The sequence below is a fragment of the Lissotriton vulgaris genome, unplaced genomic scaffold (genome assembly GCF_964263255.1).
Source record: "Lissotriton vulgaris unplaced genomic scaffold, aLisVul1.2 SCAFFOLD_1876, whole genome shotgun sequence".
NCBI lineage: Eukaryota > Metazoa > Chordata > Amphibia > Caudata > Salamandridae > Lissotriton > Lissotriton vulgaris.
This window is the reverse complement of record NW_028245941.1, coordinates 272,619-295,531: the sequence shown is the minus strand read 5'-3', so window position 1 is coordinate 295,531 and position 22,913 is coordinate 272,619. Positions and strand designations below refer to the sequence as shown.

The 22,913-nt window shown below is 49.3% G+C and overlaps 1 protein-coding gene across 2 annotated transcripts in view; it reads left to right on the top strand.

The window, feature by feature from the left end:
* Nucleotides 1-22,913, top strand: part of LOC147666222 (cullin-9-like) — a 326,973-nt gene that overhangs the window by 162,700 nt on the left and 141,360 nt on the right. For both annotated transcript variants that reach the window (XM_086949198.1, XM_086949199.1), the window contains exons 14-16: nt 5,634-5,861; nt 7,790-7,880; nt 13,540-13,711. In XM_086949198.1, coding sequence (XP_086805324.1) covers nt 5,634-5,861; nt 7,790-7,880; nt 13,540-13,711 — 491 coding nt within the window. The remainder of the gene's footprint in view (nt 1-5,633; nt 5,862-7,789; nt 7,881-13,539; nt 13,712-22,913) is intronic.

The following is a 22,913-nucleotide window of genomic DNA, read 5'->3' as shown; positions in this document are numbered from 1 at the left end:
ACCTGGGTAGTTGAGTATTAGAAATAGAGGGGTCCCAGACTGGGAATAGATTTAGATTCATAGAAAACTTTACTTACAAAATTAATGAATATACAAGAAATATATCTCAGTGGTATGGTTGTTTTTATTCACAACATACCCGCAACCTACTATTGGTTATAACAGTATTCAATCAATTACATTCATTGGTTCCTTATACTTTGTTTTGTGCCCACGCGCGCAACAGGGAGGGGGAGTGGGGAAGTGCTGGTGTTGTGAAGGAAATCTGTGATTGAGTGCAGAAAACACTTAATTTCATTAAAACAGAGATAGAATTGCATTTCATTCTATTATACAGTCATGAAATTATTTGCAATGGCTCCCTTTTCAAGGGCCACATTAAGCTGCTTCAACTAGTCAGAGAGAATCACATGAAAAACAGTCTTCTGATATGGCTGGATTAATCCCGCTTTTGGCCAGAAGCTGGTATTGTGGTCGGTATAGTCTACGTTTCGACCCTTGAGATCTATTCCCAGTCTGGGACCCCTCTATTTCACTGTGCTAACGGCAGTGATACTGGTTCGTAAAAAACACATTCCTACATAAGTGAATTGCTTTGTTTGTAGCTTGGTTGGCTGTAGATGCACGTGCTCTGGGCACTCCTGCCATCTAGTGTAGGGCTCGAACGTTTCAAGTTGGTTCTCTTTAAAGGCGTTTTTAGTCACTAGGGGCCAGATGTAGGAGCCCTAATACCGGTCGGAAACGGCCCATTTCGGCCGTTTCCGACCGGTATTAGGGTTTTCAGATGTAGGGGGCTGAAAAATACAGAATCGGTATATTTACCGATTCGGTAAATTACTGAATCGGTAAATATACAGATTCTGTAATTACACATGTAGGTGGCACAGTTTACAGTGCCACAGGCCCTTAAGAGTCAGTATTTTACCACACAATCCTATTGTGTGGTAAAATACCGAATTCAGGTGTGCATGCACACCTGTGCCATGTGACACACAGACATGCCCTTAGGGCACTTGGGATGCTAGAGGGTGTCAAAGTGACACCCCCTGCACCCTTGCAGGATTCGGTATTTACCAAATCGGTATTTCCCATTGATTCCTATGGGCTTCAAGGCCCATAGGAATCAATGGGCAATACCGATTCGGTATTTACAGAATCAGTAAATACTGAATTTTACAAATTCGGTAATTCAGATTTTAAGATTACCTACATCTGCCCCCTTTCCATTTACAGACTCTTAAATACCGAATCGGTAAAATTTGGTATTTAAGAGTCTGTAAATGGGAATTACCTACATCTAGCCCTATGTGTAGTGTGACTCCTCCTTTTAGGTGGCAGTGCACATGGGCTCCATTGTTATATTGGTCTCATGCGCCATCAGGTTTGAATGTGTACTGATGGCACACCCGGATTCAACTTGTTTCACGTTCATGCTTTGGGTCCTCACAGTTTTCCGTCCACTCCCACCTCAGAGAAAGAAGGTTGCAGCGAGTATCGCTTTTAATATTTCTTCACACCAATAAACTTTGGAGTTCACTGCACACCTCCAGGTCCCAGTCCCTTGGGCCATCCACGGTCCTCTGGAGCCTCGTGTTCTCGATCTTCCGTCTTTTACGTCAGAGAATGTCCACAAACGCCACTCCCAAAATGTCCTCAATGCCACGCTAAATATCCCTGGGCTGACCTAATCTTTTTCTGACCCAAGAGCATAATGACACCAAGTGTGCTTCTTGCTTTGCCTTTCGGTCTAAAAAATCCTGTGTTCTCTCTGAGACACTGGACTCACCTCAGTTTGCAGAGATAACCAGTCGAAGACATCTATGGGTATCAGGCCCCCCACACCGCTGAAGAGGACGTTGAGTCTTAGGGCATTTCCTCTCAGCTTTCCATGCCAGAAGGGATTGGCTCCAGTACATCAGTCACTGATGAAGAGGAGGAAGAAGAGGCTCCATTCACTTCAACGGAGTCTGGGTCTCCTACAAAGACCACGCCCAGACTTGTGAGTATGATTGAATTTGGGCTCTGGTCGGCTTCCTAGAAAGGCATCATAGCCAAATTATGTCTATTCCCATCAGCGATCGCATCCGAAGACACCTTCCGGCACTGAGAACCTCAACACCCTTAGAGGCCAAAGGTCCCATCCATTCCTGTACCTTCTTTCGTGCACAAAAAAGCCTTGATGTCAAGACCTGCTTCCACGGTTGTCTCAGACAATTCTGAAAGGCCAATCCTCAAAAAGCTGCAAGACCAAACCATGAGAAACAAAGTCCGCTATCCATTAACCTCGCCATCTGGAAAGTGACTGCCAAAGTACCCCACCCCCCTCCAAGGATTGCCGACTTTGATAAGGAAAAGGATTGTCTTTGGAAAAAAACCTGCACCACACATTCTGTCAGAGGCCAGACTAACCCCAAAGTTGTTTAAGTCGATGACTACTAGCCTCCTCCTTGTACTTCTCCTTCCCATCATCCTCCAGCACCTCCACCTCCCCTTTCACCTCTGCATACTCACCTAAGGGGGTCACCGCATTCATACTCAGACCAGGGGGAGCCTATAAAACCCTCCAGGGGATTAGTAGGGTTTGATCCCTTCCCAACCCAGGGATGACCCGTGGGAGGACTATGATATTGACCAGACTTAGATCATTTACCAATAAACCTCCCCTGATGATGCGATCACCTATCAGGGGGCCATATAGAGTGGAGCTGCCTATCATAACTTTGATGAAATCACATCTTGACTGAAGAGAATTATTTTCTTTTGAAACGCTCTCGAATTTAGCGCACTCTACAATTTCTTCCTTTGCTCATGAGGATACTGAAAACGGTCCTTGAAATCTTTGCTGAGCCAGTCAAGGGCGGGTAGGCCAATCAATCAGGATTTATAAAGCGAGGAAGCGAGGAATCACCCATGGGGGTTTAAAGGCCCTGGAGTTGCTAACTCCTTCATGGAGAAAGCTGTGAAAAACGAGGCAAAAGCAGGAGAAAGCACTCAGAAAAATGTGAGAGAGGAAGAAGAAAGCAATAACAAATGAGACAAAAGCAAGAGAGAGCACTCAGAAAAAAGAGGGACTGGATGAAGAAAGCAGTAAAAACGAGGCAAAAGCAGCAGAAAACACAGGGAGGAAGCAGAGCAGTTCAGCAGCACGGGAGAGCTGGGTCCGGGGCCTGCTGTATAGGGGGGAATGGAAGGAGGAAGTAGTAAAAAAAAAAAGGTGAAAGCACTCAGAAAAAAGGGGAGGAAGCAGAGTGGTGCAACAGCACAGGAGTGTTGGGCCCTCGGCCAGGGAGGTTACACCCCCTCTCCATCTGATCCCATATACAGTAGTGGTCATGTACCTCCTAACTCTCTGCTAAGTGCACAGGGGCCCACAAGTGGGTCTCTGCGTAAGGGATAGGTGATGTCCCACCACCTGATGAAGACGGTAAGCGCATTTACGCAGCAAGCAAAAGGCTACTAGTTTGGGGGGCCATACACTGGCGCGCTCCCAATTGTGTAGGCTGCCTCACACGCTGATACCGAGCTCAGTGGAATAAGAATGAAGAATTCATCCAGCATCATCGTAACAAATTCAGGAAATGGGAGGGAACGGGTTTGGAAACGGTCTCCACTTCCACCACATACGTTGTGCCAGGTGTACGAACACCCTGGTCATACTCCTCCGTCACTCCGGGCTTTGCATATCAGGCTTTAGGCTGGAGGTCCAGCAGCAGCTCAGAACTGCCATTCGATGGGGAACATTTGATTGGACCACAGGTGGGTGAGATGCTTGGAAAAATCAGGAGGGACACTTATACCACAAAGTCGATGGATGCCCTGCAGACGTCAGCTATGGGGGTTCCGTTCGTAAGCAGAAGTACAGGGGCAGAACCAAGCCGGAAGTGTAGAGCCTACACTTGGGGCTCATTCAGGAGCAGCATTTCAAAACGAGGGCGAGAGTAGCAGAGCTCCTGGTAAGGGGAGATTCTGCTTCTGAGCACTGGCTTACCCCACATCCTTCCCAGTCACTTAACACCTGTCGGGGGAGGTTGTAAGATTCCCTTCTGCTCTGGGAGGAAATCACCTCTGACAAATGAGTTCTTGTAATAATCGAAAGACACACAGATGATGGACGGAATGCAGAACAAATCAAACATTCCCCCCCAGTCTGGGTTAAATCCATTGTTCTTTTGCTCACTATGCCACCCCAGTTTACACTCAGCCATATGCAAATCAGTCTTGACCCTGTGCCTCATGGGAACAGACCCTTTGCAAATAGATAAGTTATGCAGAGTTCCCTGAGCACAAGAATATATGAGTGTATCACTCGTATATTCTTGTGCTCAGGGAACTCTGCATAACTTGTTATTGTGACAAGAATTACTTTTGTAATTTACTGTCCCTTGACAGCGGTGGGTGGTAGCTGTCTGTGGTTCCCTTGATGCCCCCTTCTGAGATAATAATTTGTAGATTTATTGCTGCATAGGCTATGCGCTGACAATACCTCACCACCTATTTTTCGAAGTGTGCTTTGCAAATAGATGTTTAACTATTTAACTCTGATAAGGTGCGATCCAGGGCAGGATAGTTACACGAGGGAGTACATTTTGGGTCCTAGTCCACTAAAGAAGTCTACTCTTCACAAGCGTCATAAAGAACTGGGTACTGGTGACGGGAACACACTTAATGAGTGGAGGACGAACATGCTCAAGACAGAAAAGGGGAGCATGGTTCTAAAGAGGGCAGGGTATTACTCCCTGCTAGTATGTTATATTTTCACTTACCGGAATATTCTTCTTTCCCTTGAGGGACACTTGTGGCAACCATTTCCCAGAAGCTGGTGAGGGAAAAAGGAGAAAAATTACGAACCAATTGTGTCTTGTGGAGGCTGCAATCCCAAGACGGAGAGACTATATGTTACTTAGAAGAGTAATATCGATTGGAAGAAACCTTTGGTTATAAGATCTTGTTGTATTCCCTTTGTATATAACTTTAAATGATTAAGTAAAAGCCACCGACTGTAGACAGGAAAAGCCTCTCATTCTGTCTCGTGTAGAGGTGTACTGGAATAAAGATCATATGTTTGCATCTTCCAGTCCTGGAGACAATGAGCAGGCTTTTGCCACCGGAGAGGAGGGTACAGTGGGATCTTTTCTTGGATTTCTGGGGCAGTCAGAATTTCTCATTCTCTACTGCCCTTTCACACATATCTCAAGATCATCGGTACCACAGCGCCACGTGAGTCTATTTGGTAGCGAAGCCGAGAAAGTGGAAGGAGTTAGAAGTTCAGATACACCGTGAGATAGCAAATACCGCACAGTAAACAGAATGTCCAGTCATTTACAGCTAAGTAGAAGCTATGAGAAAGGCACAACACAGAAGGTGCTAACACCTTCTGGCACCACAGTTTCTCGATTAAATAGGTGTTTCTGGGATCTTGTACATGGCTCTGTAATTTAATGATTTTAATGAAGATGCTCATGATCGAGAACTAGGACTGCAGTTATTAAACCATTTCATCTCTGTATGTTTACCGCACTCATTAAATGTTTGACATTATCTGCATAATAGATTGTTTCCTTAGCTGCTACTACAGATATTTATTCTAATGAGTTTATGTGCACACTTCAATAATGCTTTTATAATATCTGCAGGTTGTTCAAGAATTCATCCGGTTCTTGCACCGGCTGGCCACAACAAACAAAGACTGCGCGGTGGTAATGTGCCGGCTTGGCACCAGAGAGGCCCTGTCCAAAGCCTTAGACAAACACAGCTCCAATTTGCTACTCGTGACGGAGCTGAAGGATGTGGTGACCGACTGTGAAAAGTATGCGAGTCTCTACAAGAAGATGACCACGAGCATCCTTGCCGGCTGTATCCAGGTGAGAGCTTGGGACGCTTCACACTCGGGTAGAGCGAGGGGTGACTCCACGTGTGAGATGAGCCTAGGGATGCGCTGGTTCCCCTTTAATGCTTTTCTGAACTGGTCAGGGGTAGCTCATAATGAGGTGAGTGGTTGATTGTGTACTGCGCTACATCAGGAATTAGCTTTTTTCCAATTTTGTGCCTCTATGTGATTGATTTAGGCAACAAACTGAGCCACTTTCGTAGCTCAACAGGAGCTTGAAGAACTACACACTTGAAACACAGATTTTGCACATAAGAAAGGTTTAGCAAGAAATTTGTTTTTGTTTGCCCTTCCTTCTGTATTATTTTATTGATTTGTCAATCGCTCGCTTGTGACATTTGGCGACAAATATAGTGACTGTGTAGTTCTTGTCCGTGAGGATGGCTGTGAGGTGGCATATATCTGATTGGATAATGTGGGTCTCCCGTATCGGATCTTTAATAGATTCACATGCTTGAATCATCTGCCGTTGAGCTGGGATCCCACGGTAACACAGAAAAGCTATGACATAGTCACAACAGGGGAACCCAAAGGCAATCTACTAGGGACTTTGGGCAAGTAATTGTTACTAAAGACAGGGGTCCCTAGAAATGAATATTGGTGATCAAATTAACATACGCTAAATAGACAGTATGCTCTTTGTCCAGCCGGACAGAGTTTATTTAATCAATGTAGGAGATAACAAAATTATCATCATTAAGTAGGCACAACCTGTGACCCACACAAACAGAAAAAACATAACAACAATAGGAAAAAGGAAATTCAGGCAAAAAGAAAAGGGTCTGTTTCCTAGTAGTCAGTAGACAGACTTGATTTCATATAAGTACCATTGCGCAAAACATTCAGAATTTTTAAGACATATGGTACATTAGTGTCGACGTTTCGATCCCTTAACTAAGATATATAGAGATTGATATTGACTATGGGTCACCAAGCCCTACTGCCGTCTGACCGTCAAGTCTGCAAGGAGGGCCCTTTCGCTCACTAGGTCCTGCAGGACTTTTTAGTGTGATTTCACTCCTCAGACCCTATGCCTTTTGGGAGTTAATGCTAGGGCATACTTTGTTAGATGAAGAATCTGCATTTATAGGTATCCATTCAAAGAAAAAGTTATTTGGATATGCTTCCCACAGATGTCTCACTGCTCTCCTCCTCCCCGGACCTCTGCCCTTCTGAAAAGGGCAAGTGAAGTTTGGCACACCGTCATCTCCAGTCTGACATTTTCAATCCACTTCTGGGAGTGCAGAAGAGCTCAGTGTGCGAGGGTGACTTATTACTGTGACTCCGCTCAGTCACTTCCAAAGGTGACGCAAGGTCACCGTGGAGCCCAATGCCGCCTACTGCTGGTGCACAGTAACAACTGCTGTGCACAGTAACAACTGCTATGCAAATTTCCAGACCCAGTCTGGTGTCTGTGAGTATTCAAAAGGTGAGGAATCTGTGGTTACATTGAGCATCCACCTGAAAGATTGTTACTGAGGGTAAGTCACTTGTTTTTCCTGTAACAGATGATAGGCGTATTCATTGCCCCATGATGTGGCTACGTCCTCCTTTTCCAGTGCAACAGCAAGATCTGCATTCTCTAAGTACACCGAGTGTGGGGAGCACTATTTCTGTTGGTGAATTGGTGGATGTTGGACATATTGCTAAGTTTGTAGAATATTATAGAATATTTTTTGGTAATGCTGCCGGCTTCCAGAAACTTACACCGAACGCTTCTAGCTACGAAAACAAATTAATGTGAGTATCCGTTCAACCATGCTAAGATGTGCTTTGAGTAGCATGCTGTGTGATACCCGTACATCTAGCACTCACCACACACCACATACATACAGTGTTAGTCTTTCCTGTTTGAGACTTCACCGTATCTGCTGTTTCATGTCTTGTTGTCTATATTTCCAGATGGTTTTGGGGCAGATTGAGGAACATCGGCGCAACCACCTGCCAATTAATATCCCCTTTTTTGATGTTTTTCTGAGGAATCTCTGCCAAGGTTAGTTCTATACTTAGTGCTTGCGATAGTTTATTTCTTCCAAACCATGGTTCACGATCTGTTCTTAATTAACAAATGTATTCCTTCCCTAAGCTCCGCCTTTCATTTCCTCCGGAGGTGATCTCTTGCCCCTGCTAGGAAATCCAGTCCTTCACCACCCTAAATGGCTAAAGCCCTTTCTTCTGTAATCTAACCAGCCCCCTCAATAGGTTTAATGCATAACAGCCATAGTTGCAGTGCCTCTGGCACTTGGCTCATAATGTTAGGAATGAGTCTCCATAACTCTGCAGTATTTATCACTAAATATCAGCTTTAAATGTTTTTGGGAAATACAGCCTTTTTCTCTCCAAACATGAGCTTATCAGTTCTGAAAATACATATACGTCCATCTCGAATACCCACTTTTCAATTTTGGTATGCAAATATAATTTCAGCCAAGCAAAACCTTGTTGTTTAGTAGGTGTGGCTGCATTCAGGGAAGATACTTACTCTGAGCTGGAGAGCTACCATGTAGCTCACGAGATACTCGTTGGAGAAGGCTGCACATTGGTGCACGTGGGAGGCAATAGAGGGGACACTCAGGAGAATGGTTTTTGTTTTATATTTGCATTTTCCTTCATGTCATATTTCAGTTTCTTGTAATGCTTTGTGACTTGATCTTTTAACTGTACTGTGTAATTTACAGAAGTTTATTTAAATTGAAACACATTGCCTCATATATATTTATACAGCAGGGAGTTAGTCTGTTTTCACTTTTACACATTAGTCACATGGTCTGTGTTTAAATGTGAAAGTAAATGTTGCCCCGTTATTGGTGAACAAGAAACCCGTTCGATGTACAATGGCAAATAAAGAATATATATGTTCCCCACACAGCAGCCTCCATATATATATATATATATATTTTTAAAAGTAAATAAAGAACTTAAGGTCACCAGTAAAAACAGGGATTGGTGCTGTCAAGCTGGACATCTTACTGGGTTACACTGTTGGTCCTACATCGAAGCCTAGGCCTGGAACGAGCTCCCGTCAACATCAGATGCTCCTCCACCCTCCACCCTTTCAGGAAGAACCTCAAGACCTGGCTTTTTGACTGAACCGGATCTGCAGCTCCCCCCCCGCCCCCCCCCCCCCCTCCCTTCAACCCCAGTGCCTTAAGACCCTCACGGGTGAGTAGTGCGCTCTATAAATCCCTGATTGATTGATTGATCAGAAAAAGGGAAGTGCATCTTGCTTGTCATCATAAGATTGTAGTTCTGGCATTCACAAAGACATACCAAGATATAATGAGGCCTCTTCCGGACTCTAGGAAGCTCTGCAGCCCTGGCCTTGTGTGCATTTATTGTCAGCCTGGTGTGTTTATTGCCGCAGGGGGGCTCAATGGTTATTTGTACTCCAGTTTTACTGACTTGTGGTACCAGAGCTGCCTCTGATGTCCTGTGCACTCCTCCTTTAATAGGGTGGTTTCAACCTTCTCTGCTCAGAGTGTGGAAGACTGACTGTGGGGCAGTTTAATCTCTAATAAGGTTGCAGGCCTGACTACCTGTATCTTTGAGCCCCATCCCCGGTGTAAAGGTGTCTTCATCTCTCATAGCTGAGCTCCTTTGACCTTCATCGTGTTTGGACATGCCTAGAGTCGGCCTCTGCTGAGTCGTGTTTTATGGTTCACATTGTGCGGTCAGACGAGTTGTTGCTTGAGTCCATTGGACAACCCATGTAGTTGACATTTTTCCGGATGGTTTTGTCCTGCTGCGGATATCAGCCTGCAGGCACCTTCCCAATCCTGTTGAGCCTGTTGGGTTGGGGGAGGTAGTCAAGCCCATCCTTGAATGCTATGATCTGTACGCCTCTTGCGAGGACAGGCCCTTGAAGCAGCAGAGCTCTTTTTTTTTTTGTAAATCTTTTTATTATTTTAAAACAGAAAAAGAGATAGACATATCGGGTGCCATACATTCTGGTACAATAATGAGGTGAACAGGCAGAAGACAGGATATATACGAGCAAATGCAAAAACAGTTGAGACGCCTACGCTTACGTGTGAGAAGCAGGATGTGCAATAGTACAGTATACGATCCACGTTAAGCGCCAGTCCTCAGAGCTTGTCTACCCAAAACGATCAGAATAATAACAGAAGCATGATCACCAGATATTAGAAGACGATCGAAGTCAGGATATTCCACCAACTATACTTGTAAAGAAAAGTGAAGAGGGAGTGAAGAAAAAGAAACCATAAAACAAAAACCAAAGCCAAAATAAAAAACCCATCCCCCCACCCTGCACCGCTGCATATTTCTATTGCCTAACCCCAACTAGCAGTGTGCCCGTCGCCCCAACTAACTAACTTCTAAAAGTAGAAAGAGAAAGTGGAGGAGGGCATATACATACATGCCCCCGGTCCCCCCCCTCCTCCCTGCCAGAACCAAGAATCCCCAAACTAAGGTCAAGAAGTCTATTAAGCCGCATATACGTATCGCAACAGGGGAAACTTTAAACACCGCCCAACCTCCCGAACGCATCATGATAGCAAACCCCCTGTCCAGCAAGACTCGATGCTAAACCCAGTCACTCAGTCTCATCCTTGACCCGTCCGATCAGACGTGCGAGCTCCTTCCGGACAAACTGTCGCCTCCACAGGATAGTCAGAACACGAAAAAGATATATCAAAGTTCAAATCGAGATGTAGCAGAGAGATGAAAGCGCTGAGAACACCATCAAGTCCAAAAACTCTTCTCGCCATTGTGGACTCCCAACTTCGTTTCGTCCGCCATCTTAATGGAGCCCATTTATGGGGGAGAGACGCGGTTTCCAGCCAGCAACAGCTCCCATCAAAAGACTCCAGAAAGGGAGCACCTAGCAGTCCTTCCTTAATCGGCAATGATCGTAGGCCAGACAATACATTCACAGCATCGAGCACGCTTCCATCAACCAAAACATTGGTCTGAGGCTCCGACACCTCCTACAGTACGGGGTCTGCTTCTTCCAACGACGTGGCCATCTTGGGGTCCCGAGTGGTTTCATTGCTTGTAGTGGAGTAGGGTCCGGTCCACTCCGCCCGATTTCAGACAAACGCTCCATCATTTTGTGAATGCGGGCTTCAACACGATCATGAAGTGACCCAATGGCTGCCAGCACAGTTCGTAGTGACGGGTCACTCTCAGTCCGTTCCACCACTCCTCGGTCGGTCTCAGTCATGTTCACGGCCCCAGAGAGCCCGGTCTCCCCGGGGTGAACAGATAAATGTGGAACGGACAACGGCAGAGGGGGACTTGTCGATCGGTTCAATATCAATCCGGACTCAGCTACCACAGGCGGAGATCTCAACCCAGTGTGCACCGGCGGGGCCAGACCGGGCCAGGGACCCCGGCCCACCGCTTCAGTTGTGCATCGTCACCCCTCCTTCGATGTTACCGACTCAGCCACTCAACGTCAACTTCAGTCCAAAAAACTTCCACTTCGGTAGACCGGACCCTGTCCCACGATCACAGCCGATGTTGTTCAACTGAGACCCGGCTGGGCCTGTACTCGAGACCCCGGCTTCCAAGCTGGTCTAGACCGCAAACTGCCACACAACGTAATTTCGTCCACCAAACCAGTAGAAATCTCGGGATTGCACCATTAAGTTGTAGTTTGGTTCATACACACAGAGGCAGGGCGCAAAATCAGGATAAATTACAGGATCGTCTGGCAGGAGTCAGAGGTCGGCGGAGCCGGGAGCTTACGCGGCCGTCTTATTTGTTAGCTTAGCTCCTCCTGAGCAGAGCTCTTTTTGACACAGTTAAACCCACCCTTCTCCTTAACTGTTCCATGACCGGCATCCCCTTCTAAGTGTCCTGTTTACAGCTATCCTCATTTCATGTCAGACAGCCCAGTCTGATCTCAGGAAGGACTGCAGGCTGTGCGACGAGGAGACGATAGCGCCAGATTCATGTCCCCAACAAGTCAAACAATGCAGCCCACCTGATCAGCCAGTCCTGACCGAAGGGGAAGATCAGTACCAGCACCTTTGTCCAGTGCATTCTTCAACCTTTGAGACTGGACAGCCAAGGAGGTCCTGGGCACCAGCCAGTTTGAGAAGTGGAATTGCTGCTACACCACCAGTTTCCTTGGGTCGACGTACAAGCTAGCCCTGCAGTAAACATCTTGCTGGAAGTGGTGTAGAAAGGAAGAGCTTTGTCTGCAGGCAGTGATCTCCCTCACAGGGACCACCAAAGCTTAGTTGTTGAAGAACCTGCATGAGACGATTTCAGTGGAATGAGACTGCCGTGGGGACCACAAGGTTACCCCAGCCAGGTTCAAGAATGGTTCTCCACTTGACCAGTGCCCTCCTGACATCATAAAATGGCCTCCACTCTTCTTTATCCCTTTTTTTTTGTGTGAAATACTTTTATTAGTTTCTGGATTCATAAAAACACAAACATCTTCGCACTTATAACAAACAGCAACATTCAAGACATCTCGTCCGTTTGTATACACACATGTATGATATGCATCGCAGTATAACACACCATCACCTCCACATATTTAGAATACAATCATTTCCCCTGTAAGGGGGGGATAGTGTGGGGGGCAGCTGCATCTTTTCTTCTCCACTTTTGGCCGTTGTGAACGTGTCCAGTAAGTCCAGTCCGTAGTGTCGCCTCCAACTGCCCCAAACTCTGAGGATCTTTCCGGGGCACCCTCTACTCCTTTATGTGACCCTCTCCAATGCCATATATGGGCTCATTCCTCTCTTCCATTTGTGTAGTGTCGGTGGGGCTTGAACGCCCCAGTATCTTGCTATATCCCTCTTCATGACCACTAGACCCAAGGCACCAAATAGTAACTGTGGTCTAGCGATACCTACCAGGTTCTGGATCCCCAGAAGAATACGTTTGGGGTACACTCTCCGTTCATGTCGACATTGCAGGCACCTGGGATTTTAAGCCTGCTCAATTCGGTGAAGTTTGGCCCTGTCATAATACACCTGGTGAAGGATCTTCTATTGATTAAGGAGCAGCCGAGCTATGATTGCCACCTCCCTGGGGTGCATCAGAGCGGCCTCCCAATCGAAATCTTCCATTGCTCCTACCTCGCCCTCCCATTTTTCCGGAGTTGGCCAAGGTTATCGGGCATATTGTTGTTCACCGTTTTGTATGTAAGTGATGCTGCCTTAAGTGTGAGTAGCTCCTGCATTAGTCATCCTTCTAGTGGCACATATTCCGGCAGGTCACTCCCAGTCAGGACCTTTTGCTAGCCTTGCGTGGCGTAGCTAGGCATATTTGAGGAATTGGGACGTATGAAGCGTGAATTCAGCACAGAGGGCCGAAAAAGATCTAAGGGTTCTCTTATTAGTGATGTTCCCAGTGGTCGAGATCCCAAGTGTGCCCCGTGATTCGAAAACCTTCAGTTTACTCAGTTCCTTGAGCCAATTCCCTTTCCACAGTGGTGTCGCCTTAGTAATCCTGTGTGCCCATCCCTGTGTTCTGGACACCCTGTCCCATGCCTCAAGACGGGTTGATGTGGCCGTAAGCACAAGTTGGTTTCTCTAGGTCTTTGTGATGGTTTGGCTTGAATCCTGCTGTTTGATCTTGGCTAAAAAAAATTAAAAAAAATAAAAATGTACTCCCTTTCATTTCTGGTAGACTTTTTATGTGCATTTATTCAAATTTATATCTTGCAGGCTCTAGTGTTGAAGTAAAAGAAGACAAATGCTGGGAAAAAGTGGAAGTCTCCTCGAATCCCCACCGGGCGAACAAACTGACTGATAGGAATCCTAAATCCTATTGGGAATCTAACGGTAGCACCAGTTCCCATTATATCAACATCTATATGCATCGAGGAGTCGTGATCAGGTGCGTGAGAGATGGCTGGAGGGAGTGGGAGGCATCTGGGCTTTTGGTGTGGGGAGGACAGTGAAGGTTTACTGTGAAAAATGGCATTGATGTATTATTAATACCTGCGAGTAGCTGTGGAGTTGCGGCGTGTTGGGAGCCCTCTGCACGTCCCGCTGTTCTGGGGACTGTTTCCTTTGCTTCCCGTCGCTGCCCCTCGCCGCACCCGCTCCGCGGGTGCCGCTTCGCGGATTGAGGAGGCGGAACCAGCATCAAGGCGCTGGGCTTGAGGAGGCGCCGGGAGAACCAACCACCTGGCATTGGCGCTAGCAGGGACTCGAAGATCCAGGAGTCCCTGCTGGATCAGGTGTGCGAGTGGACGCGCCCACCACCAGCCACGCCCCCCGCCTGGCCAGCCTGAAAAAGGCGCGTGTCCCTGTGCTCCCTGGGACCCTACCTGCGAGTAGCTGTGGAGTTGCGGCGTGTTGGGAGCCCTCTGCACGTCCCGCTGTTCTGGGGACTGTTTCCTTTGCTTCCCGTCGCTGCCCCTCGCCGCACCCGCTCCGCGGGTGCCGCTTCGCGGATTGAGGAGGCGGAACCAGCATCAAGGCGCTGGGCTTGAGGAGGCGCCGGGAGAACCAACCACCTGGCATTGGCGCTAGCAGGGACTCGAAGATCCAGGAGTCCCTGCTGGATCAGGTGTGCGAGTGGACGCGCCCACCACCAGCCACGCCCCCCGCCTGGCCAGCCTGAAAAAGGCGCGTGTCCCTGTGCTCCCTGGGACCCTACCTGCGAGTAGCTGTGGAGTTGCGGCGTGTTGAGAGCCCTCTGCATGTCCCGCTGTTCTGGGGACTGTTTCCTTTGCTTCCCGTCGCTGCCCCTCGCCGCACCCGCTCCGCGGGTGCCGCTTCGCGGATTGAGGAGGCGGAACCAGCATCAAGGCGCTGGGCTTGAGGAGGCGCCGGGAGAACCAACCACCTGGCATTGGCGCTAGCAGGGACTCGAAGATCCAGGAGTCCCTGCTGGATCAGGTGTGCGAGTGGACGCGCCCACCACCAGCCACGCCCCCCGCCTGGCCAGCCTGAAAAAGGCGCGTGTCCCTGTGCTCCCTGGGACCCTACCTGCGAGTAGCTGTGGAGTTGCGGCGTGTTGGGAGCCCTCTGCACGTCCCGCTGTTCTGGGGACTGTTTCCTTTGCTTCCCGTCGCTGCCCCTCGCCGCACCCGCTCCGCGGGTGCCGCTTCGCGGATTGAGGAGGCGGAACTAGCATCAAGGCGCTGGGCTTGAGGAGGCGCCGGGAGAACCAACCACCTGGCATTGGCGCTAGCAGGGACTCGAAGATCCAGGAGTCCCTGCTGGATCAGGTGTGCGAGTGGACGCGCCCACCACCAGCCACGCCCCCCGCCTGGCCAGCCTGAAAAAGGCGCGTGTCCCTGTGCTCCCTGGGACCCTACCTGCGAGTAGCTGTGGAGTTGCGGCGTGTTGGGAGCCCTCTGCACGTCCCGCTGTTCTGGGGACTGTTTCCTTTGCTTCCCGTCGCTGCCCCTCGCCGCACCCGCTCCGCGGGTGCCGCTTCGCGGATTGAGGAGGCGGAACTAGCATCAAGGCGCTGGGCTTGAGGAGGCGCCGGGAGAACCAACCACCTGGCATTGGCGCTAGCAGGGACTCGAAGATCCAGGAGTCCCTGCTGGATCAGGTGTGCGAGTGGACGCGCCCACCACCAGCCACGCCCCCCGCCTGCAACGCCCTCTGACTTAAGGATTTGCCAGGCGCTCCGCGGGACGCGAGCGGGACGCCGAGCGAAGCCCGAGCAAAGGGCGGGCAGTCTGTGGCAGTCAGGGGCTGTCTGAGGCTGGGCTGGGCCACCCCCCTTTCTTCGACCTCCACGACTCTTATCCCCCTGAGTCTAACGGCAGGCTTCGGATCTATCATGTCCACCAGATCTGGTAAAGCCTTGAGGGGTGGTGGAGCAAGTGTTCTAGGGGGTTCCACGATGATCGGTACAATGGACAAATTCATCACCCGGGTGGCTAACGTCATTGAAAAGGAGATCGCAATGACGGAACGCCGCCTTTCACTAGACCTCCTTCCATCTAAGCGCTCCTCTTTGGGAACCGTGGCACATGCTCTGTCGCCGCCTATGCTCACTGCCATCTTGCCCCAACCTGATGAGCAACACATTGCAGTGCTAGAGGCTGGACTAGATAGGATCGAAACCCTCATAACACTTCCCTCCCCAGGTAGTCGCTGCATCGAGGCTATTGCTTCTGGCCCATCCTCTTGCATAGCCAGCCCTCCTGACAACAGGTCTTTCTCGGATCCTATTGTTCCCTCACCTCACACATTACCTCTTCCCCAGACTAGATCTCCGCGGGTACATAGGAAAAGGAAAAGGGGAATCAACACTCGGAGGGGGAATTATTCCATGCTCCACAAGCGTTCTAGGACAAAGCTTAATAGGGGCACTACACACCAAGACGCTGGAGAGCTGGAACTCCTTAGGATTGCAGGCCCCCCCCAGCATGCAGTCGAGCCCCCGACATCGTCCCTCCTGCCCCCAGTCACATCGGCTCTAGCAAACCAGGTTACATCTCTCGAGTCTCTCGAGAATTTGGTAAAATCTTTGTTTAATCCGTTACTCGATCAAGTTAAGAGCCTGGGGGCTAGACTCGACAATTTTGAACAGGCCACTAGGGACAACTTTTTCTCCCTGAAAACCTTGCTGAAAGTGCAACCTAGGCCTACTGAATTCATCCCAGACAGGAATGTGGTTAAAGAGGTCCCAGTAGGCCAAACAACTAGAGTTCAGTCGTCACTGCCGGCTAAAACACCGGCTACAGGGAAAGCTCCTACCCCAGTCCCTCTGGCCGGTGCGAAGCGGGCGGTGCCTAGTGAACTCACCCACGCTGTTCAGGTGCACGGCACTCCCCCCTCAGCAGTGACGGCACTTGTGCCGAACCCTGCCCAAAAGATCCCACAGAAGAAAGGGACTGGCCCAAGCGTCCACTCGGCAATTGCTGCGCCTGTTAAAACCAACGGAGCAGCACCTACCACTAGGGCTACCAAATCAACCTCTTCACCCAAAAATCCCCCTCTGTCTAAAAACCCCTCCTTGCCAAAAAATCCTCCCCTAGCGGCCTCCGAGCACATTCCGCCACGCAAGTGTCCTCCGGTAAATCTCCCACCCGAATGCCACCCGTATGTTGTTGTCCTCACTAAAGTCCCCCTCCTAAAAGAATCACAACAGGAAACACACCAGGCGCTAAAAAACAAAGTCATCCACTGGATGAAAACCAATAGACCACTTCCAGTGGGTGTAGACGGCCTGATCCTTGGGGTGCGCAGGGTGAGTTGGATTGGCCACGGGAAAAAACTTTTTGAGGGTGATTGCGTGGTGGTCAATTTTCAAGATATAAGAGCTGCTCACTCAATATGCTCCCAAGGCCGCACGGCCGGAACGGGGGTCGATGCTGTCGACCTATCTTTTTTTTACCCGAGACCGATCCCGACCACTCCACTATGCCCTGTCGGGCCCCCTCCTCTACACATCGCCCACGGCCACCCCTCCCCGGGAGTCTTCGCACAGCAGCTCTACCCAGCGCCAGTGATGCAGAACTGGGGCTTCTGGGGCTGCTGACTCTTTGACGTTCCCGGGGAGGATCCTGCGGTTTCAAGTCCTGCTGTCGAGTCCATCCCCTCCCCTAAAATCTGTTGCCCCTCGACTGCACTACAAAGCCAGGTCACTGCCAAGTATGTATCAGAGCAAGGGGAAACCAGGGAACCTCCCGGCATATTGGTTGGCCTCTCTGTTGTGGGGGCTGTGGAGACGTTGCCCCCCGTCGAGAACCGTAGCATTGCGGCTGTGACGGACCCCTTGCTTAGGGTTTTCAGCTGGAATGTGGCGGGCCTCGAGAGGAAGCTAGCGCTCCCAGACTGGAACTCGCTGGTGGAGCAATACTCCATATGCCTGTTCCAGGAAACCTGGAGCGGGGTGCCCCTGCACAAGGCAGGATACTCCACCCACTTTCTGCCAGCAGCCCTTAGTGTAACCGGTAGGGGCCGCCCTTCGGGTGGCCTCCTAATTTGGGTGGCTTCAGAACTCAACTGCAGGGTGGTGGAGCGGGATACCAAATGCCCGGATCTCCTGAACATAGTGTTGAAAAACTCCCAAGGCCGAGTTATTTTAAATATTTTTAATATTTACGCCCGAGGCACAAAGGGGGGCAGAGAATCTCCAGTAATATCTTGCCTAGAAGCCCAGCTCCGCGTATCACCTCATAGGTCCTGCACCCTGGTGGCGGGCGATCTTAACTGCACCTTTGAGCCCCTGGACCTTGAAATCTTATCTGATCAAGAGGAACTCGACGCTAGGTGGGGGATCCCGTCCCTTGAACTGAATCCCACTAAAAAGTGGACAGAAGTGGCCCTCCAGATCAATTCAATAGCCATGGAGTTTGGCCTGAGGGCTGCCAATGGCAGGACCAGGTCCGACAAAGCTGGGGCCCACACTTACAATAGGCCAGGGCACACGTCACGGATCGATTACGTCCTTCTCGACATACACCTGTGGAGCATGGTGGAGGACATGGTGATTATACCATCTGTCGAGAGTGATCACAATCTTCTCTCTCTCACCATGTCTCACAGGTGGATTACCTGCCCTGTGACTAGAACTTCTTGTAACCCCACCCCGGACCTGTCAGTAGTCGCCAACTGTGGCCGGCGGCTAAAGTGGGCAAAGCTAGTACTCTCAGAGGAGAAAACCTCTGCCATTAGGCAGCTTCTTGCTTCAGCCCTAACCAATTTTGACCCCCAGGTGGACGGGTTGTCGGAGGTGGCCTCAAGGTTCTGCACTATAACCCAGGCTATTAGCGACCTTTTCGTAGTGCCAGCTAACACGAACAGAAGGAAACCAAGCCCACGAGGCAGATTGGGCTGGTTCAACCAGAAGTGCAGGGAGGCGAAGTCACTTCTCATTGAAGCAGTAAAGTCCAAATTACCATCTAGGACTAGGGTGGCCAGGAGGCACTACGCACTCTGCCAAAAAAGCGCCAAGATGGAGTGGGAGGATAACTTCTGGCAGGACCTTCTGGCCGCCAGTCGAGGGAAAGATGCAAAACGTTTTTGGGATCTGGTGGGCAACAGGAACCGTCCTGACGATACTTTGAGGACCTGTACCATCAACGCCCAAACATGGTTCTCCCACTTCCAAAAACTCTATTCTGCCGTTGAAGGCTCACTAAATGACCCCTTTGACCTCCCGCCCTCTAGCTTGGCCCAAGACCTGGAACTCTTTTCCGTTTTGGATGTTACAAAACAGATCAAAACCCTGGTACCACTTAAAGCAGCTGGCCCGGATGGCCTCCCAGGCGATATTCTTCGAGCATACCCGGAAGATTGGGGGGTAATAATTTCTGCACTCCTCAACGCAATCGTTGCGGGAGGCCCGGTGCCAGATTCCTGGAGAGGTGCTGAGGTGGTCCCCATATACAAGAAGGGCAGTAGGGATCTACCTGGGAACTATAGGCCTATAAGCCTAATAGATTCGACCCAGAAATTGGCGGGGAAAGCGATTTTGGGGAGGATCTCGCAATGGGTGGATGAAAACCACATCCTGTCTGACATGCAAGCCGGGTTCCGCTCAGGCACCGGAACCATCGAACAGGTTTTTAGGCTCCTGTTACTACACTGGAAGGTGGTGGAGCTAGGCAAAGGCAGTCTCTATTTGGCCTTTATTGACCTAAAGACTGCCTTTGACCTGGTTCCCAGGGAGGAACTCTGGAGGGTGCTACACGGTCTAGGGATGCCCCCGTATTTACTAAACCTCCTTATTAAACTGCACAAAAACACCTATGCCCAGGTTAGATGGGGGTTGGACGGGGAAAAGACCGATAAGATCAGGGTCGAGAGGGGAGTAAGGCAGGGCTGTGTTCTGGCCCCCACCCTATTCTCCCTCTATATCAATGGAGTGGTAGACCATCTACTCGGCGAACCAGCAGACGCTTCCACTCTGGGAGGCGTAAAAATTCCAACCTTGCTGTTCGCCGATGACACCCTCCTCATCTCTAAAACCCCCCAAGGTCTCCAGACATTACTGAATCGCTTCCAGGACTTTTGCACCTCCAGGGGCCTTGTCATCAATGTGGAAAAGACCAAGTACTTAGTTTTGCACCCACCCCGCAAACTTGGCCGACCCCCTATTTTGAATTCTATACCCCTAGAAAGAGTGGCAGAATTCGACTACTTGGGAATTCGACTTAACGACGCGATGAGTTGGACCGCCCATATCAATAAAATGGCATTGACCCACAAAAGGGTGGGGGGGGCCCTCCTCAAGGAGTTTAACAACTCAACAAAACATTGTGTTGCCCCCCTACTTGACATTTATAAAGCTCGTGCGGTCCCTGCGTCACTATATGGAGCTGAATTGTGGGGTCTGGGCAAAGTGGACTTACTGTGCAAGGCCGAAAATAAATTCATTAAAGATCTCCTTGCCATACCATCGAGTAGTCCGACTATCCCAGTGCTCATGGATGCTGGCTGCAAAGCAATAGGGGATCAGGCTCGCCTTCGACCCCTCTTGCTCTGGGCCCGCCTGTGGAGGGTACCGGAGCTAAAACCCTATGCTGATGGCCTGGCTGAGGTGATGCACTCCGACGGTTGGCACAGTATCAAATGGCTGAAGAACATTAAACACCTCCTAGGGGACCTAGGCCTGGACTCTTGTTGGTATAGTCACTCTGCTCCCCCGAAGGAGACCCTAAAAAAACTTTTTTGGGAGTGGGTCCGTGTGAAGCGCATCAGTAACCAGCAGCACTGCAAAACCACCGCAGCTTTTCTGTTGATAAAAGATGTCGTCGCCTACGAGCCGTACATGGACCTAATAACAATTGCCATGGACCGGTCCCTGTACATCAAATTCCGGCTGGGGTTGTTACCCTTGGCTGACCTCTGTTCCAGGTGGAATAAATTTCAGCCCTCTTCACGATACTGTGCTCTCTGTCCCGACAAACCAGACACTGTGCCACATTTTCTTTTCGAATGCCCAGATTATGGCCGACCAAGATCACGTTGGCTTGGACCTATCTGCAGAGAATTGGGTACCCGCCAGCACTCTGTCGCCCTTCGGATTCTTTTAACTAATACAGCCCCTCCGATTGTTTGTGCCGTTGCCAAGTTTTTAAAATGGGCCTGGTTGATTAGACTTAGAAGACTGTCCATATCAATTTAATCTCCTTTTAATTAATTTATGATGAACTAATGTGTTTTACTGTTTTTTACTTAATGTACAGTCATACTCTTTTCGACATGCTGTTTTTATCTTTTGTATCGCTTTTATGATATATGCATATCGAAATAAAGCAACCAACCAACCATTATTAATATGGGTGTTGTGAGTATTGTGGGCCCTGATACCACACTCAGCTGCATTCTGGCAGATTTGTCTTTTCTTCAACTTATGAATTGCCTCCAAGCACCAGGCTGAATGCGTAAATGTTTCTTCCCAGACTAGCTCTCTAGCGTCTCCAGATGGAGCTATGCGACTTCACCCACATCTTCTTTGCCCATCAAGGATGTGAATATATTGTGACATATAAGCAGCTGACTGGTACCCTGGCTTAAGTTTGTTTTTTCCACGCCTCTGTGAAACCGGAGTTTGCTTAGTAATTCACTGACTGATGTCCTCCATATTCGACAGTGACTAGGTTAGGTCTTCTAAGGTTTCCGGCTTCAAACCCTCTCACAGGTGCCAGAAAAAAGTGCATTCGTCAGGTTCATATGACATTTGCATGTGGTGTCTTGGCTCTGACCATGATCCCTCTGTCTGCTACTCCTGCTTCTCGAGGCACCCGAAGGCGATCCGAGAACAGGAGGTCAATATGGTTTTGGCCCGAGACCCACAAGGGCAGCCCAAAGTGGTCCCTGACCCCTTCAGGTAAGTCTCCTGACAGAAAAGAGTCTAGCAATAAATTGTCCTACAAAAATAGAAACCGCACTGCATGAAGAAGAGATTGTTTTCTTCCTCTGTGAAACTGTCCTGGGACCATTTGGAGACCCAACACTCTTGCTCCTCGTTGGATCTGTTCCGGTACTGAATAAGATGGAGCCGGCCTTTTGAATCAATCTGCTGACTCATGGCAGGTTGAGGCTTTTCATCAGGTCATGGTGGATACGTATGATGGCCCCACTATCCTCTGGGCCACTCCCCATGGGTGGGTCTGCTGACTCATGGCGGTGTGAGGCTTTTCATCAGGTCATGGTGGATACGTATGATGGCCCCACTATCTTCTGGGCCACTCCCCATGGGTGGGTCTGCTGACTCATGGCGGTGTGAGGCTTTTCATCAGGTCATGGTGGATACGTATGATGGCCCCACTATCTTCTGGGCCGCTCCCCATGGGTGGGTCTGCTGACTCATGGCGGTGTGAGGCTTTTCATCAGGTCATGGTGGATACGTATGATGGCCCCACTAACCTCTGGGCCACTCCCCATGGGTGGGTCTGCTGACTCATGGCGGTGTGAGGCTTTTCATCAGGTCATGGTGGATACGTATGATGGCCCCACTAACCTCTGGGCCACTCCCCATGGGTGGGTCTGCTTCTGTGCGTTTGTGAATTTTACATCTCCGGCTCCACCATTCTTGTCTATGCATCAATCCAAGCTCCACACCCAAAGCTTTTCTTTGTTGCTGTGCTTGGATTTGAGCTTGACTATTTTTCCACCCTCAACGTTGACAGACTTTATCCAGTTGTTGAAAGACTGTTTGTTCCAGTTTTCCTGGCAAATCTCTAGCAAAGCACCTCCATACGGCCCAGAGATTTGCCAGAATGGAGGAGCTTTACAGATCAGATTAAGGTGTTATAGTTATGCCGTACAGAGGCTATGGCTGCATGGCGGTTAATGAATTGGATGCTGATAACCTCCTCCGCTCTTACTGTACTGATATGGGTCGTTTCCTGTACTTCCAAAATGCTACTAACCTAGATAAAGTGAGTCTGAGAATCTTGGATCCATGGGCTTATAATTCTTCAGCTCTGACAGATTGACTCTTTCTGTTTCTAATGCCTCTTGCCTTTATACTCTATGGGATCAACCACTGTCCACCTTTCTGACCACATGAATAAGCTGTTTCAGGTCTGACCAATTTGACTTGGATGCTTCCAAACAAAACTTCAAGCGCGTCTAATAAGTTGACTGAGATGATGTCCATGGCCGCTAACCTG